This window comes from Lissotriton helveticus, chromosome 11 (assembly GCF_964261635.1).
Source record: "Lissotriton helveticus chromosome 11, aLisHel1.1, whole genome shotgun sequence".
NCBI classification, from domain to species: domain Eukaryota; kingdom Metazoa; phylum Chordata; class Amphibia; order Caudata; family Salamandridae; genus Lissotriton; species Lissotriton helveticus.
In genome coordinates this window covers 235,204,411-235,221,428 of record NC_136072.1, presented here as the reverse complement: position 1 = coordinate 235,221,428, position 17,018 = coordinate 235,204,411, and the positions used below count along the sequence as shown (strand labels likewise).

Genomic DNA, 17,018 nt, shown 5'->3' with positions numbered 1-17,018 from the left:
GAGATCACACCACACTGGGGTCGTACGATTTCTCCCAAATTGCAAGGATGGTTGAACAGTTTAGCCTATTGCAACACAAATAGTGAAAATCTACTCCAGCACGTTACCCTGCTCCTCTTGTCCCAAAGATATCTGGGGCCCCTACAAGGCATACATTGACACCCTTCACAATTCCCCTGCCACCCCGGCGAGCTTGGGCATAGTCCCCACAGGCGTAACGGTAGGTGGTCAAGTCCGCACACTAACATGCCCTCTCAGGCAGCATTGTAACACTATTGGGAGGGGCCCCTGGATTCTTCACTCTCATAAATTGAGAAGGGGGGGAACGTGGCCTAACTCTTAGACAGCGACTGGACAACACTGGACACGGGAAGGGCTTAGAAAATGTATTAACCGTCCAATTGTTATCCACCAGGCTGCTATTGTTTTGGCTGTTGTCCTTTGATATAGGGCAGTGACAGATTATTTGTTGTATTTTAACATGATGTTTCATTGATTGATGGCAATACTATTCAGTGAGCGCACACAATTGTATCGACTTACTATGCTTTGATAATCAATAAAAAGAGTTTTAACAAAAAAAAAAGGTTATGCGTTTGTTAGCATGTGGTTCTCGACTGGGATGATACTTTTCTTTACCCTCAGTGGTGGGTCACCTTGATGGTTCTTAAATAGCAGACCTGTCCTGCTTACACTTCTATGCAGATAACAATTAACTCACATCTCTCTTATCCCATGCAGAATCCCTTGCCACTGACCTTTCTGCCATGCTGTCTGTCTCCTTCCAATATTTTTTTCCTATTGGATGATATCCATGATTTCCATAATGGAGGACTACCATATGGGCCATTATTCTTCTCTTCCTCCTATTTTGGTGAAGTGTACCACTCAACACAAATGGTGTTTCTTGCAGTTCGCTCCCTACATAAACTCCTCATTCCTTCTTTGGGTAACACACATAAATATCAGCCAGTCCTTTTTTACGATCAAACCAACATTTGGTGATATACCCTTTTGTTGGAATTCCCGGGATCTATGTGGTTTCCTTGCCCAGGCGATGCAGCACTTTCCTAAAGAGGAGGGAGGGGGAGGTGGCGAAGTTGCTTTGAAATAGTAATATGCAATTTAATGATAACTTATAAAACAAGATTTTTGCCTAAACCAGAACAGAAAAGAAGGAATAGTAGATCCACTCAAATTAAGATCTACATTGAAAGGACAGAAATTCACATTGGAATATCCTTTCTCCATTAAGAAAGGTCCTATAAAGTAGGATTATATATTTAAATAAAGTCAGAGGTCTAATCATGAACAACTCTTTCGATTTCTGGCCTATCTTTAAAAGGGTCTTCTTTATCAAAGCTTTAGAACATACGAATGTCATACATACCGATACATGTATGCTTGTTAATAAACACCTGTCAAGGTTTAGGCCTACGGACAGCTCTGAAATAATAAGGACTTGGTTTCTGGTGACCTTGTATGTATGGTTTATCATGCAGGCTAGCAGCCTTGGTAGTACCAATCTGTAGGACTTGGCCCTTTTTGGCTAAAGTTCCCGAAACTTTTTGCTTTGCCCTCAGACCTTTTTTCTGACATTGTGTTGCCAACTTAGATGCTTTGGACACTATGCCACTGCTGATCAGTGTCAAAGTGCAAGTGCAAGTGCTCCCTATATAAAGTGTAATGGTAATTGGCTGTCCATCATTGGTACGTTTGCCTTACTAGTAAAGTCCCTAGTAAAGTGCACTATGTGTGCCAGGGCATGTAATGCAAATGCTACTATGGGGCCTGCAGCACTAATTGTGCCACCCACACAAGTAGCCTTACAAAGGGAACTCAGGCCTGCCATTACAGTGCCTGTGTGCAGTTTGTTAAACTGCCATGTTGTTCTGACAAGTGCACTCACTTGCCAGACCTTACCCTTCCCTTTCTATGCACATCAGACACCCCCTATGGTAGGTCTAGGATACTCCTGGGCAGGGTGCAGTGCATTTGAAAGGTAGGACATGTACTAAGGTGTGTGCCATGTCCTGATAGTGAAATAATCTCAATTTTGTTTTTCATTGTTGAAAGGCCATCTTGCCCATAGGATAGAATGGGGAGGCTATGTAATATGTTTTCCAGCCTATCTTCCCGAAGGCTTAAAATGGAAAGAAGAAGTTTAGTATGCCTGAATTCACAATGTAATAACACATCTTTTTATGAAGGTGGTTTTTGCATTGTGTGTTCAGAAGCCACTCTTTTAGAAGTGGCTGAGTTTCTGTGCTCAAACATTTCTGTGTGTCTTTGCCTGGCTGCGGATTGACTGTCTAGATTTGAAAGCGATAGGATGTGAGGAATGTCTTGACCCAGTGGAGGAGGTGAGACAGCAACAGGCTGACTTGCATCTGGAGTGTAGAGGAAGGAGAAGCCCCTAGAGGTGAAGAGGCCTGTGTTGCTGCTATAAAACAATTGTCCCATCTCCTGCTGAGTGACTGAGAATCCAGACCCCCACTAATCAAAGAAAGAAAGGTGTCACTGGCAGGGAGGCACCCAGAACTGGTTTGAACGGGGGTCAGTGCCCCCTGAACACAAAGACTTCAAAGCCATGAGGGGTATAACTATGAGAGCTGAAGCCCCTGCACTTTGGAGAATGGCTTGATCAAGTGTGCACCAGGAGTCCAAGTATGCATCAGCGTGTGCTTTTTGCAACCTGAACCCCTTTGTGAGGAATCCAAGTGAGTCTCATCGATGCTGTGTGTGTGTGCGTTATGCACCGTGAGACCTTCGTGAGGATTTGCCTTGTTATCGTGTGCACCGGAATCCAAATGAGTCTCATCGACGCTGTGAGCGTGTGTGTTGTGCACAGTGAGACCTTTGTGCGGATTTGCCTTGTTATCGTGTGCACCGGAGTTAAAGTGAGTCCTGTGGCAGCCTGGGATCTTCGTAACTGTAGTGGCCCGGACCGGCAGCCCCGGAGGAGCTGATCCGTCGGCCCGAGCCCGTCCTTGCCAATTCACAAAGATTGCATTGGAGGCCCAGCTGCTGGACGAGGAGAGGAGAGTGAGTTTGCGCCCCCCAGGTTATGTGTGTCGACTACTGGGGCGGGCTGTGGGTTCGGAGGGAGACGCTCTCGGCCTCTCTCTCATTTCGGCAGTGCGAGCTACTGATTCGGCTCATATCGTGGCCCGTATTGCCAAGGGAGTGGCAGTACAGGGGCCGGAGTGCGGAGCAGCACTTTTTGATTACACAGTACCCATGTTGGGGCAACTGTTGGGAGGCTTACTGCAAGTCAGAAGGAGAGACAGATAGACCGCCTAAGGCACAGTGATCGGTGCCTGAGTGTATTACACATTATTCCATTTCTGCATAACGGAGTACGTGACTATCGTATTACACATTGCATCATTTCTGCATAACAAAGTACCTGATTAGAGTATTACGCATTGCATTATTCCGGCATGACGAATTACCTGATTAGCAAATTACGCATTGCCTTATTTCTGCATAACGACGTACCTGGTGGTTGTGTTACGCATTGCATTCTTTTTACATTGCAGAGTGTCTGATTGCTTCGTTACGCCTTACAGTATTTTTTACATTGCAAAAGTGCCTGATTCTAGAATTACGAACTGTATAACATGATATTAGGAATACAGAAGAATGTTAGGAAGTGCTCATTAATACCGCCATAATTTACAAGGGCTGGCTGGCCTAACAACCGGCCAGGAGAAATAGTCCACAAACTCATATGTTGGATTTATATTGTGTGGTCTTATCGCATATATTTTTATATAAAGTTTATACTCGTTTTTATAAAACTCGTGTGGAGTCTATTTGTGGTGTCATCATTGGGTTGTTGTGAGCATGGTTGCAAATACTTTACACATTTGCCTTCAAGATAAGCCTGGCTGCTCATGCCAAGCTACCGAGGGGGTGAGTGGGGCTATCTCAGAAGGTGACCTTCCTTTCCCTGACGCTGTAACGCGGGTCCCTACTTGGCCTAAGGTACCTACCTCAGCCAACCAGGGATCCCGGGTCTAACACAATCCTTTCAGGAGCTTTGGACACAGTGTTCAGCAAGATTCTATTTCTGATAGACAGGATCATGTCACTAGTTGAACTCCTTGGGTTTGCAGCATTATTCTATATTGTAACATAAATGTGTATTTGTAAGTTGAACGTTCACTCCAGGGTTGGTTTCTTGTTGCTATCATCAGACAACAGCTCTTGTTACCCAACTCAGTGGTACTAATGTTATCAACATCAAAAGGATGAGTGGGCCCGGTGGTATCAAAACTGGTGACCATGGGGACAAACAGTTGTTAATTTGTAGGGCTGGACAAAACTTGCAGAATTTGACTCAACAGAATTCTGCTGAGTTACATAAAAACTATGTGAGATTCCACGGAGTTCCACCAAAGGGTAGAAACAGGCAAGTCACACTGCTCGCCCAGGTGATTTAGCAGCCGGAGCGTGTTCCTCACTTAAAAAACAGCACGAACAGCACCTCGAAGCACAGCATATGCTGGAGCTTGAGTAGATGATCTACTCGAGCAGCAGTCTTCTGACTGTGAACCGTCTCAACTGCCCACGCCAGAAAAATCTAGCTGTACATCCTCCTAGCGACTGGAAATCGCACTAATGGATGCAAAATCTTACTCTCGCTTGCTAACTCACTATTCTCGAGCCGCGTGCAAGACTAAATTCAGCCATAGGGCAATTGGCGGAATTTGGCTGGAACTCCACGAACGTGCAGCCAACAAAATTTCCCCAATTCCAGAGACTGAATATTTTGCCCACACCTAGTAATTTGTGCTCTTTTGTGCTTGGTGGGCACCACCAGCCCTTTTTTCTTGGAAATAGATATCATTTTATAGCATTTGGACTTTAATAAGACATTGGACAGAGCAGAACAATGGATGAATCCATCACCTATGCTGTCTGGTGTATCAATTCCACTCAGGCTGCAACCTGCACAGTTAGAGTACAATTTGTTTTGTGAGCGGAGCTGAAGTGCTAGACATTGAAGGTTGGGAGAGCAACAATTCTTCCCGAATTTCAGACTGCTATTCCTGGCCCACACCATGCATGGTTCCCATTTGCATTCCCACCCGAGGTCCACACAGCTTGATTGATTAACAAAACGTGCCTCCAAATTACACTGACTCTTAAATCAAATAAATGTGCATGGTGCAGGGAAGTGTAGGCTCAGTACCATGGCAAGGATGCCATTATCCCGTGTGCAAGCAAGAAAAATGGCTCCATTGACAGCGATTGTGATAGTAAATACAGCAATTATCAGGGATCAGTGGGTCTCTTCTTGTCTCTGGGCCCACGGTACCAGTGCATTACTTGTTGCTATGCCCTTGAGTGGGCTACTCTCCCAGACATAAACTGTCATACATACATCTGATCTTCCCATCTTTGGAGGTCAGTGGAAATGTTCGACACATATTTATTTTCTTTTTGTTACATATTAAGCACTGGGCCAAAAACAGAACCCTGCAGTTAGTACATTAGTCCACCGATCTATATATCCAGAGCAATAGAGGGTGTGTTTGTGCTGGGACCATGCAGCATACTCTGAAACTCCTGGTGCAATGGCATTCCGAGGGCTTCTGCATGTTATTTAACATCTTTGTCCAGTAACTACAGGACATGCTCAGGTAGTGCTTATTTTGAGCCGGTGGTTTCCGGTGCTGGGTACCAGCACTTAATTGCCATCACTGGTACCTATGACAGTCTGCCACATGGTGGAGCTGTTTTTTTTTTATTCAGAGATGAGCACAATAACTGTTGTTAATTAATTCAGTCTACATTAAGAATGACTAATAAGTGCTGTTAAAGTCATTATTTTAACTTTGGGGTCCTGAAATTGTCAGAATTGTAACACTTGTAGGAAGGTGACTTATTAGTTATGATGTTACTGTAATTGACAACGACAATGGGCAATGCAGATTGGAAAGATCCATTACCCCGCATGCGTTACTCCACGTGCCATTACCCCGCATTTTTTACACCGCAAGATATTTTACAACGCAGGGCTTTACACTGCAAACTATTACAACGCATTACCCAAAGTAACGCCCCAGTGGAGTTAGAATAGTAAATTGCGTTGTCATTGGAAATGTGTTGTAATGCATTGTGTTGTAAAGCCCTGCGTTGTAAAAGATTTTGTAGTGTAAAAACTGCAGGGTAATGGCACGCTGAGTAAAGGTGTGTGGGGTAAAATGTTCTATTCAATGCAAGCCCAAGTGGCCTGCTGACTAGAGCCCTGGCGCTTATTTATTTTTTTACACATTAAGCATAGTCTCAGGATAAGGCAATGTTGAATTAACGTCTATGTTGATAGTGAGCAGGTCTACCTGGAAGCTTGAGCAGAATCCTTGCTTTGACACTTGTAGATGGAGCAGTGTGCCTGCAACCTAAACAGCGAAAATCGTGTATCAAGTATTTATTTAATCAGCTACTTATGGAACTTGCCAAGCACAAATCTTCACCACCCAGGGAGTGTAATAAATCAGAATCAAGAACAGCAGGCCTGGTAAAGGTACACTTATCATAAATTATTTAACTCATGGATGGTACTTAACAGCATTTTGTAGGTCTTTCCTATAGACAGCTTAAGTGCACTGGCAGCCTAATTTATTGAATTAAAATAAATTATAGAAACCTACATAGAGAGAGAGAGGGTTCGAGTCAGGCTTCTTCCTCCACTTGTTTGTTCAAATGTCATCCACATTGTTCTGCTGCCCATGAAAGAATATGGCATGGGGCATCTGGTCAGCCCTGTTTAGCAATCGGTTTTGTTGCAATGCGAGTGGCGGCTGTTTTTCCAGATTACAAGTGCACCTCTGCTTCAAAAGAAGCGCAAAAAAGAGCTAAGACTGGTGAGCCAATAATTTACTTTGCAATGCCTTTACCTTTCCATTCTTTATCTTTTTATATATGTTTTGTAGTCATTATTTGTGTTCTAGTAATGATTTCATGTTAATGTATTTCGAAGCCCATAATATGTGTTCTTTGGGTCAATTACAATATTATTTTCCTGTGCTAAGCCTTAAAACCAAAAATATTTTTTTAGTTTTTTTTTAGCATACGCTTGCAATAAAAACAAAAATCAAGGCCAGATTTATTGTCTCTGTCAGTGCTTCTTTTCACAAAGGTTCTATATAGTCAGTCTGATTAGGAGAAATAAAATAAATTCCTTGCTTATTGATATCAATATTTTCTCTTTTCAGGACACTTACAGTGGACTAGTGGGCCCCCTTGTTGTCTGTCGAAAGCAGCTATTGAACTATTTTGGAATAAACAAGATAAAACGCTTTGCTCTATTATTTATGATTTTTGATGAAAATAACTCATGGTATTTGGATGAAAATATAGAGACCTATTCGGACCATCCAGAACTTGTGATCAAAGAAGATGAGGAATTTCAAGAAAGCAACCAAATGCATGGTAAACGTCATCACGGTTAGCATTCTTACCGCAGTGTATCAGGACATTAGTCAAGGGATGCATGCGGTGATGCATCTTTAAATGTAAAGTAAATTAACTGGTGTGGGTAATTGGTATCGGGCATAGTGTAAAAATGACATTTAATTTGCTAGTTGATATACAGGGCCGGATGGGCCATAGCGGGCACTGGGCATTTCCCCAGTGGGCTGCCAGGATAGGGGCAGGTTTTGGACTCCTGGGAGGCCGTATTAGTTGCCGGGGCCCACTGCACCAAAAGCAGCAGCAGTGAGACGGAAGTGGTGCTTCCAACTCGCTCCCAAGACCCCACCCGGGGGAGGGGGGCGCAGGGGGTGGGTGCTGGCCGAGCTGTTTGCCAGGGCTGGTTTGAGTTCCAAGTCCGGCTATGTTGATATACTGGGCAAAATGTACAAAACAACTGGCTGTAAGTTAACTAAGAATGGCATTATATCTCGGATATGGACCATAAATCCTTGTGTGCTGCAAATTGTTAAAGCATGGTCTATCTAGGTGGTTGGTATACTATACATCCCGCTTGCTGAAGAAGTTAGTAGGTACAATCCCCACCCAATGTTTTCGTTGCAAATTAAATAGGATGGGGGATTGGTGTCATATCTTTTTCATTAATCCAGCCCTCCATGATTTTTGGGAGAAAGCATTTCAGGAACTAACTGGTTTCACCAAATTCCTTATAATACCTGAGAACACGCTAACACTATTTGTCTCTTCTCCTGTTATCAGAAATGTCAACAAAAATTTGCAGAAATTGATGTTCATTGGCATTTTAGTGGCCTCCAGTTTAATATTGTAAAAAATGGATAATGGCAGAGATTCCGTCGTTGGATCACTGGCAGGCCAAAATGTTGAGGACCAGAGTATTTAAAGAAGCTTTATCTAGTGTGGGCAAAATTTGGAGTACGTAACAACAACTCTTGTTAAATTAGATGTCGTATATAGGTGTAGTGCGGGGTAAACTTTTCAGCTGGGCTTTTTCTGTAAGAAGCTTTGGGCACTGTTTTGCACTTTACTTATACGGAAGAAGAACGTCTGAGTCGTTATGCCGCACTGTGTACCAGACATTTTCACCAGTCTGCTTAGAAATGGAGCACCTTGCACTTTAAAAAGAAAATCGTGTTGGGTACTTTGGTTTTTTGTAATCTTAATTTCCTGGTCTCTTTAGACCAAACTAAGGATTTGGAAATATTTTTTTTTTTTGGCTATGTGATTTGATAATTTCTTCTGCACTAGGCACTTTCTTGTTTGCACTTTATATTGATTCAATGAATTTAGCTGCTATTTTGGCATGCATTTGTTTATTCGATTTATATTGACTGATACATGTTATTCTGTTCTGTTGGTGACGTACTGCTCAACAATATTAAAACAAAGTTTTAAAAAAAATCATCATTGCAAACATATATTGATGTACACACATTTCTCAAGATCATGTTGCATTGGGCATTATGTAGCAAATTCCAAAGGATATAAACTTTCCAGTTCCAATTTACAAATACTTGAATCCATAGGTTTAGCATTTGGTTGCTGTCAATTTCCATAACAGCAGTCTATTTGCAGTATGTCCCATTTTAGGCAATTGCTTCAGACAACTTTAGCTCTTTGTTGGTAAGATCTATTATTTCCAATAGATTGCTTTGGGCCATCCCCTTGCTCTAGATGGGTTGACTTTTCTGTCTATCTCACTTCGCTGCTCTTAGTTCATTGGCTTTCTTTTGTATTCTTTTGTTTTTCCCGGTCAGACAACATGAATGCTAACCACTGGTGAGACTGTAATTTTGTTAGCCTCTTCATGCCTCTTGTTAAATTTACGATTGAAGTCATAACAGAATCCTGAGTTATTATGGTACCTGCAGCTTGTGTTAGGCTTTTGCTGGACCTCTACCCATCATTTGGAATTCCCTTTTATGCATAGACTTGGCATGAGATTCAGGCTGGGCTGTAAAGTATATATAGATAAGGCATGCCCTTTCCACTGAGAGAAACTCCTCCCCTATGAACTACCATTCACTGTGGCCTTCCTGAAGCTCACTTACTCAGCAGGAAACATCACTTCATAACTTGCTCTTGAAAGAAATGCACAAATTGCTTTTTTCAAGTTTCCTATAAATCAGTAAATGGGACAACGTAAGACTGTTTCTGTTGAGGGATCTAACGCATTAAGTCAAGCTGTCCTACCAAGGGCTACAGAGGACTAAGCGACTGCCCACCTCTACACTGCTACATAAGGGAGAAGATTCTTTGTCAGAATAGCCTTACCCGAAATTTTGGGACCTCTGGATGCTTTTACAAATTCTGACTGCTGTAGCCTTAACAATTGGTCTACAATTACATGGACCTTTTAGGGATCTCTTAACTTCTTTCAAGCGAGAGTCACCTAGGTTGACCTATGCTTGTTTATGGTCTTCTGCTGCAACTTCTTAAGCAAGGGAAGCATTGTTAATTTCACCCCTCCCCCCAAAAAAATACAGGTAAAAATGTACAATTTTATTTTGCACGCAGACGGTTTCATTTATTCTATTGTACTGAGGAACAACTCGAAACACCAGTTTCCCAGCAGTCTACACATGAACGGGGCCAGTCTGTGTTATGCTATTTATAACTAGTCTTCTATTCTTTAGTTTCATAAATATGTCTAAACTTTTTGGGTCTGTGCCAAAATTGCAATATTTACTTGCAAGGACTTGATTCATTCTAAAAGGAGAGATGCTAAGTTGTTTTACTTCTAAATAGTGTCTAAAGATTATGGCAAATCTCCTCCTACTGATTCTTGAAGTGAGGCTGCAATCTCAAACGTAAACGCATTATTTATCAAGGGCCAGTCAAAATGCATGCCCTACTGGTTTGTTTAGGTTATATGTTCTAAGTGGCATGCTTCTTTTTAGTCACTTTAAGATCTATTGAGCCATCTCCTCTTCATATTAATGTTGTGAGTTTTCTTATCTCACATCAGAAGAGTTAGTTCTATAATCCTGGTTCGGGTGGATCATGGGATGCTGCTTATTCATTCAAACAACGAAATACTTTTATGAAGCATGGGCATGGCCACGTGGTTCCAGAAGACCAAGAATCTAAATGCTTTTGTGTGGCAGTATTTTCATGTACTGGGTGGACCCTCTCCTACACTGAAGTCGGGGCCTAGTCACACAGAATTATTTTTTTAGCCTGTAAAGTAGACTTTTCACTTCTTTGTAAATTGCCACAAAGCATCAGAAATAGGAACATTAAGTTGTGAGCGATATTTTAGCACACATGAGCTAGAAATTGCTCTCATTACTGTGCTACAAGTTTTAAGAAATTATTTTGGATGACTCATAGAATTTGGAGACCGCAAATTCAATGTCACAAATTTGATAGAGAGCAAGGGTAAGGTGTTGTTAAGTCTGTCTCTTGGTGTATATATACCGTGGCTTCTTACCCAGTCATAAATACATTTTTGCTTGTCACATAATTCATTCTTTCATCAATGGAATGCAAAATGAGTTCATTTCATGTGTTTGAATGGTTTCCACAATCGCAGACCATGAATACTGTGCAATGTTTCTTTCCTTTCATTTGAAATTGTATATATGGTTAGTTTGTTCTACCAGTGCTTTCATATGAGTGCAGTTAAGAAGTTCCTCATTGGTATGGCTATACTGTATCAGTATTAAATTAGTGATTTGTAAGTCTCTACTTACCCTGTGAACATAGTTGGTGCTCTCGCAGTAATAGAAAGGGTAATTTATCCCTCCCTACTATATGAGAAATTAAAGACCCTTAAAGAACCGGAGTCCTTTCTGTGCCGTTAAGTTCTAATGCCCCCCCCCCCTATTGACTCTCCACACAGGTACAGTCCCTGAAGTACAGTACTCTTCATAAAGGCTCATTAGTGCGAAAGTAAACAGTTCCTTATTGTGTATCAATGTAATTCATTGACGGGACAAACACAAAACCTAACAGGCATGTGGAAATTGACACAGTGCACTGTATTTGGTTCCTAAATGTGGTTACTTTGTACATTTGTGTGTACATTGCCACTGTCCCTGATAAGAGAGGAGGAGAAGGGGCTGAAACAGGTGTTCATATTGCTGCAGTTAAAATGACGGCCATCTTGGGCGTTGTCCTTCAAATACCGCACCCAAGCCCGGATGTTCCGTTTGGCTTTCACCAGTGCTTTAAGTGTGCCGGGTCTCAGCACCGGCAGTGTTTTTTAAGGGGGCCTCGAAACAGGTCTCTATCGGGCTCTGTTTTCAGGCCTGGCACAGGCGGTCCTTTTTTCCGGACTGCAGTGGCAGTTTGCTGTCACTGCAGTCCGGAAAAAAGTGCCAGGGCGCAAAACAGCCAGATAGAGACCAGTTTCGGGACAGCAGGCACATCGGTGTACGCTGCCCACACTGCTCACTCCTCACTAGTGAAGAAGTTACGGTATGACGTCATGCCAGGTGAGCGATGTGGGGGAAGGGAAATCCTTTAAAGAGAATCATTCTCTCTGGATTTCCCTTCTCTTTCTGAAACGCAAGAGCAGCAACATTGTCGTGGTGTCACCAGGGTTTTAATTGGAAGCTTTTTCAATATTTTATGTAACAAGCCATAGTTGCAGCTTATTTATCATATGCAACTAATAACCATTGACAAGGCCAATAGTCCTGACTTCTTGTAGGTATTATGTTACTTGTTATATCACATATCTGGATGCAAGTCGGGCTGCACACAATGCCAAAAACAGATTTTTTGCCTAGGTGTTGTAAAGCCACGCCCCTAATTACACTGGCCACGCCCCTTTGAGAGTCCCCCAGTTTTTTCATCCCACTCAGCAGCGGTCGGTAGGGGAGTACCTACCGGGGCGGTGACGTGGGGAGGGCGAGGGTCAGGGTGGGGGTTAGTAATGTATGGATAGTGGATGTTTGCAGGTAAGTAAACATACAAATAACTCAAATGAATTTCGTTGCGTGCACTGCATCCCCAAATGCAATGCAGTGCACACAACGAAATTCGTTTGATTTATGTATATGTTTACTTACCTGCAAACATCCATTATCCATACATTACTAACCCCCACCCTGCCCCTCCCCTCCCCACATCACCGCCCTGGCAGGTACTCCCCTACCGACCGCGGCTGGTTGCTGGTGATTACTTCTTCCCTTGAACTAACGCAGAGATCCATGTGAAGAGACAGATATAATACTCTTTATTTTGACCCTACCTACAGAAATGTTGCACTTTTGTGGACTCGTTTGATTTATACCTGCTGAGTGAAAAGGAGGGGCTGTATCAGGTCATGTGAGTAGCTATCGTTGGCTTCTGAACCTGACTAAAGGAGTCCAAACCCTTGTCAGCAGTTATTTCTGTCCACCAGCTGATGTGGAAATCGGTGTATGGAGACTGGCACGGTGCACTTTACCTGGACCCTACCTGTAGTGATTTTCCACATTTATGGATTGATTTCCTCTATCTGTGGTGAGTAAGGAGGTGGTGCTGGAGCAGGTCCTGTGTCTTCCTTGGTCACTTGTCGTGATCCGCTTAGTATCCAAGGCTTCATCTCCAGCTATTTCCGCTCAAGAGTCAACACTGAGGTATAAAGTGGCACAGAGCACTCTATCTGGACCCTACCTGCATTGATTTTTCACATTTGTGGACTCATTTCCTCTGTCCCTGGTGAGTGAACAGGACCAGTGGCTGTAGGGTGTGGAACATTTCTGGGCTCCTTTCCTCTGCCACAGTGAGTGAGGAGTGGGAGGGGCTGGAGTGATCACTGTGTGTTGCTGCAAATGTTATGGATTAGCCACTCTACAGATCAGCTGACTTTTCAGGCCCTTGTTGATGGCTATTTCTGCGGTGAACTGATGTATCAGCGCTACCAGTAAGCAAAGCATGTTGAAGATGGGCTGAAGGGGTGAGAGCAGGGGGCCAGAAGCTCTAGGTTGAAGGCTGAGGGCAGAAGCCCTGGGGGTTTGGGCCTAGAAAAACCTATTTTTATGTGGATTGTGCTATCTCTACATATTGCACTAGGAAAAAGGCTACAACGATGAGGAAATTAAAAAAGTCTACTGGTGCAAGCAACGTAAAAGTTAGCCTGGCTGTGATGACAACATCTGAGTTGTCAGCATCTTTTACCCCAATCAATGGAGTAATATATTTGTTGAATATCATTTTAAGACAGAAATATTAAGGAGGAAATTGGTAAACTGGCATAGCAACACGTAAATCTTTGTCTGTTAATGAAAAAGTGGAAAGTTGTCTTTCATCTTCTCCATTTGGCCTAGTTATCCATCTGCTGGGGTGTCTAAGGCTCTTTTGAGTGGAGAGTAAAATATTTGATTCCTCATAACATATGTCTCATTTTCTAGGTATCAACGGAAGAGTCTATGGAAATTTACATGGCCTAAACATGTACGTTGGAGATGTGGTGAACTGGCATCTCATGGGACTGGGGAACGAGGTTGATCTGCACACAGTGCATTTCCATGCCCATAGTTTTGAGTACAAGGTAAATGTCCTACATTTAAATATTTTACTTACATTTATTCAAAATCCTTTTACAATATCACCTTTCTGGTTTACAGCATGTCTAATAAAATATCCTACATTTAAATGTTTTACTTACATTTATTCAAAATCCTTTTACAATATCAGCTGAGGTACTGGGTTTTTAAGAACCGGTATAGAACCGGCAACCCAGCGGTGTCAGGGCACACACGAAGACCTCGAGTCCTTTCCTGATTCAGACCACAGAAACTCAGAGTCTTCTAGGTGAAGTCAAGGATCGATTTTATTGGCTGCAACCAAGGTAACAGGTGTCCTAGAAGTACAACACACGGGAAGTATATTCTCAGGAGACTGCTCGAATTCACAAAACCAGGCTTCTCTTTTTATACAAAATACTCATCTTCAGGCAAACATTCTTGAATTTACAATATACTATTAACATACTTTGGTTTACAAAGAGAAAGCAGAGTCATGGTGACAAGCCCATATTTCACTTCATCCAGCCCAAAATAAATTACCCGGCAAGGTCCGGTAGTTCCATCAGATATCAGTCGACCCCTAATAAAAACGGGCACCTCCCCATCATAAAGCAAGTGAGAGAAAAGATGTGAGCAAGATTCGGCATGGTGTGTGTGCGATAAGAAGGTTTTATGGCTTGTTGAGCCTTGATGTTATCTTGTTCGGTCACTGGGAGAGGAACTGACCTAACAGGTTCAGCCTGGGGCAATGGTTCCAACTTGCACAGGTCATAGGAAAGTCGATTAAGGTGTACGTGTCCTTTTGGGATCGAATCTAGCTGGATTAAAGCCTATGTAAAGGGCAACTCACAAAATGGCTGCCATACATAAAATGGAAGCCAAGGGTTCAGAACGAAAATTACGATTTCGAGGTGAAATCGTCACTCGAATATGCTGAACATGCTTGTACATAGTGTACTCGTCATTCTCGGTCTTTTGATACTAAATTCGTCATGTTACGATGAAGTTTTATTCTCGAGTCCAGAATTATTATACGAGTCCAGAATTTTCAGAACCACAAACCCTCCTTTTGCCCTTACATAGGCAATTAATCTATCCTCATGCTAATCTGAGTCCAGATCTATATTCCTAAAGTCATTGAGATGTTGCTGTAACATCATTCTAGTACTTAGTTCGTCTCTTGATACAGGCTTCCTTACACATGATGTAACACAGAGGCCACATATTGCAGGAGCAAACTGTACGCACAGACAGAACAGGAAAAGAATGGCTAAGACCATCCCAATGACCATCAGAATTTTCCATCCCCAGGCTGATATCAGTTCCCAGAACCATCCCATTAATGACCAATCTCCTTTATCCACATGAATAGATTCGGAAATCTTATGCAGTTTAGAGATGGCCTGGTACACTGTTGGAGCGTTATCTGGAATGAAAACACAGGAACTCGATTGGATCAATCTACATACCCCACCTCGGTCTGCAAGTATGACATCTAAAGCGACCCTGTTCTGAAGGGTCATAAGTCGATCCGACTGGAGCTCAGCAGTCAAGTTACTAAGGGCACCAGCAGTTTCTATCACGGTGGACTCAACCACCCTTGTCAATTGCCTTATGTTCCTGCTGTTAGCCATTGGTCCCCAGAACGGCAGAAAACCCTTTACGAAGTCCCCAAATTCTTGTCCTGCAGTGTCTTCTTGACTCAAGGCACCTCTAACTATCCTCGTCTTGTAGTAATCTGCCGCTGCTGTGCAGGTGGGAGGCAACAGGAACGAAACAAAACATGAGCCCGAAAAGTCAGGGGGCAACCATGTATAGGCTCTATCATGGCAGATGAAATAGGTACCCTTAGCTGCTAAAAACGGAGGGGAAGTCTGGGCTGCAAAAACATACGTTTTAGTGCAGATACTCTTCCCTAACTGAGCTCTGGGATTCGTGCCATTACCTTGCAGACACAGATGACCCTGATGGGGTACAATCCAAATCGGGGAAGATCTCTTAGCTTGCTGTTTCTCACTCAGAGTAGCTCCATATCCGGTTTTGTTCCATCCTATGTATACTAGTGTCTCATCTCTCGGGATAGTCTCATAAGAAATACCTTCCTTAATCATGTCTACTATACCCTTAACTAGAGCACTATTTTTAGGATTGTCTGTTATAGAACGTAGGGGGTAGACTTCATGCGCATATATTAACATTGTTCTGTATGCCCACACAGAGCCATTGTGGCTGAAAGGCAGGACCAGATAAGGGATACCTTTATCCGTTGTGTGAGGCATAAGACCACACACCCAACAGTTAGTTGTGTTCATTACAAGTTGGTGTTGGTGCAGGAGCTGAACAAAGGAGTTATTAATAAACTCTAATCTCCTAGCTGATTCGTGTTCAGGAAGGGGTTGAAAAGAATGTGGGGAAACAGTAGAAGGAGGAGGTATAGGCGATGTAGTGGGTGCAAATGTTACTCGAAAAGAGAATAACACATAACTTATTAAAAATATCATCACACTGAATAACATGAAAATGCACAATATCAAAAAACTTTTCTTTGTCATTATATTACAGATCCTTGTTTTAAAGTTCATTTCCTTGGCAGGTCTCTCCATCTCGGAAAACTCCATCCTCTCTAAAGTGCTGCCCGCGACGGGAGGTTGATTCTGCTAAGGAATGCTTCTGTCAGTCCAGGGCAACTCCCTTAGACCAACCAGAACTGCCGACCTAAAGTCGTCAGCTGCACCCCAAAGACTTTAAGCAATCGCGGCCCTAGCAGCGGAACCCGGATGGCGGTTCAAAAAACAAAAATAAGCAAGTTTCTCAGATGGGAGAGCTGCACTTTTCAAAAATAGTACTTGGAAGGAAAAAAGAATTGGTTTATTTGTCCATAGGTCTCGGCCTCAAATTATACCGTTGTTTTCCTGGTATAGTGTTGTCTTGGAACAAGAGTTCAGGTTCTGTAGTGTCCAATGGAATTGGCGGTGATACAGCCGGTTGCAAAAGTTTATCGCTCTCTTGTTCAGTCAGTGTTCCTTTTACACGTGCATCACTGAAAGGTAGGAAACGTGGCACGGTTTCAGTTTCTGAGTCAGCGACACCCTTCTG

The 17,018-nt window shown here is 42.8% G+C and overlaps 1 protein-coding gene across 1 annotated transcript in view; it reads left to right on the top strand.

Moving 5' to 3' along the window:
• CP (ceruloplasmin) overlaps positions 1-17,018 on the top strand; it is a 428,303-nt gene that overhangs the window by 253,279 nt on the left and 158,006 nt on the right. Inside the window, exons 16-17 of the mRNA XM_078668012.1 lie at positions 7,227-7,443; positions 13,806-13,945. Of these exons, the coding sequence (XP_078524138.1) occupies positions 7,227-7,443; positions 13,806-13,945 (357 nt within the window). The remainder of the gene's footprint in view (positions 1-7,226; positions 7,444-13,805; positions 13,946-17,018) is intronic.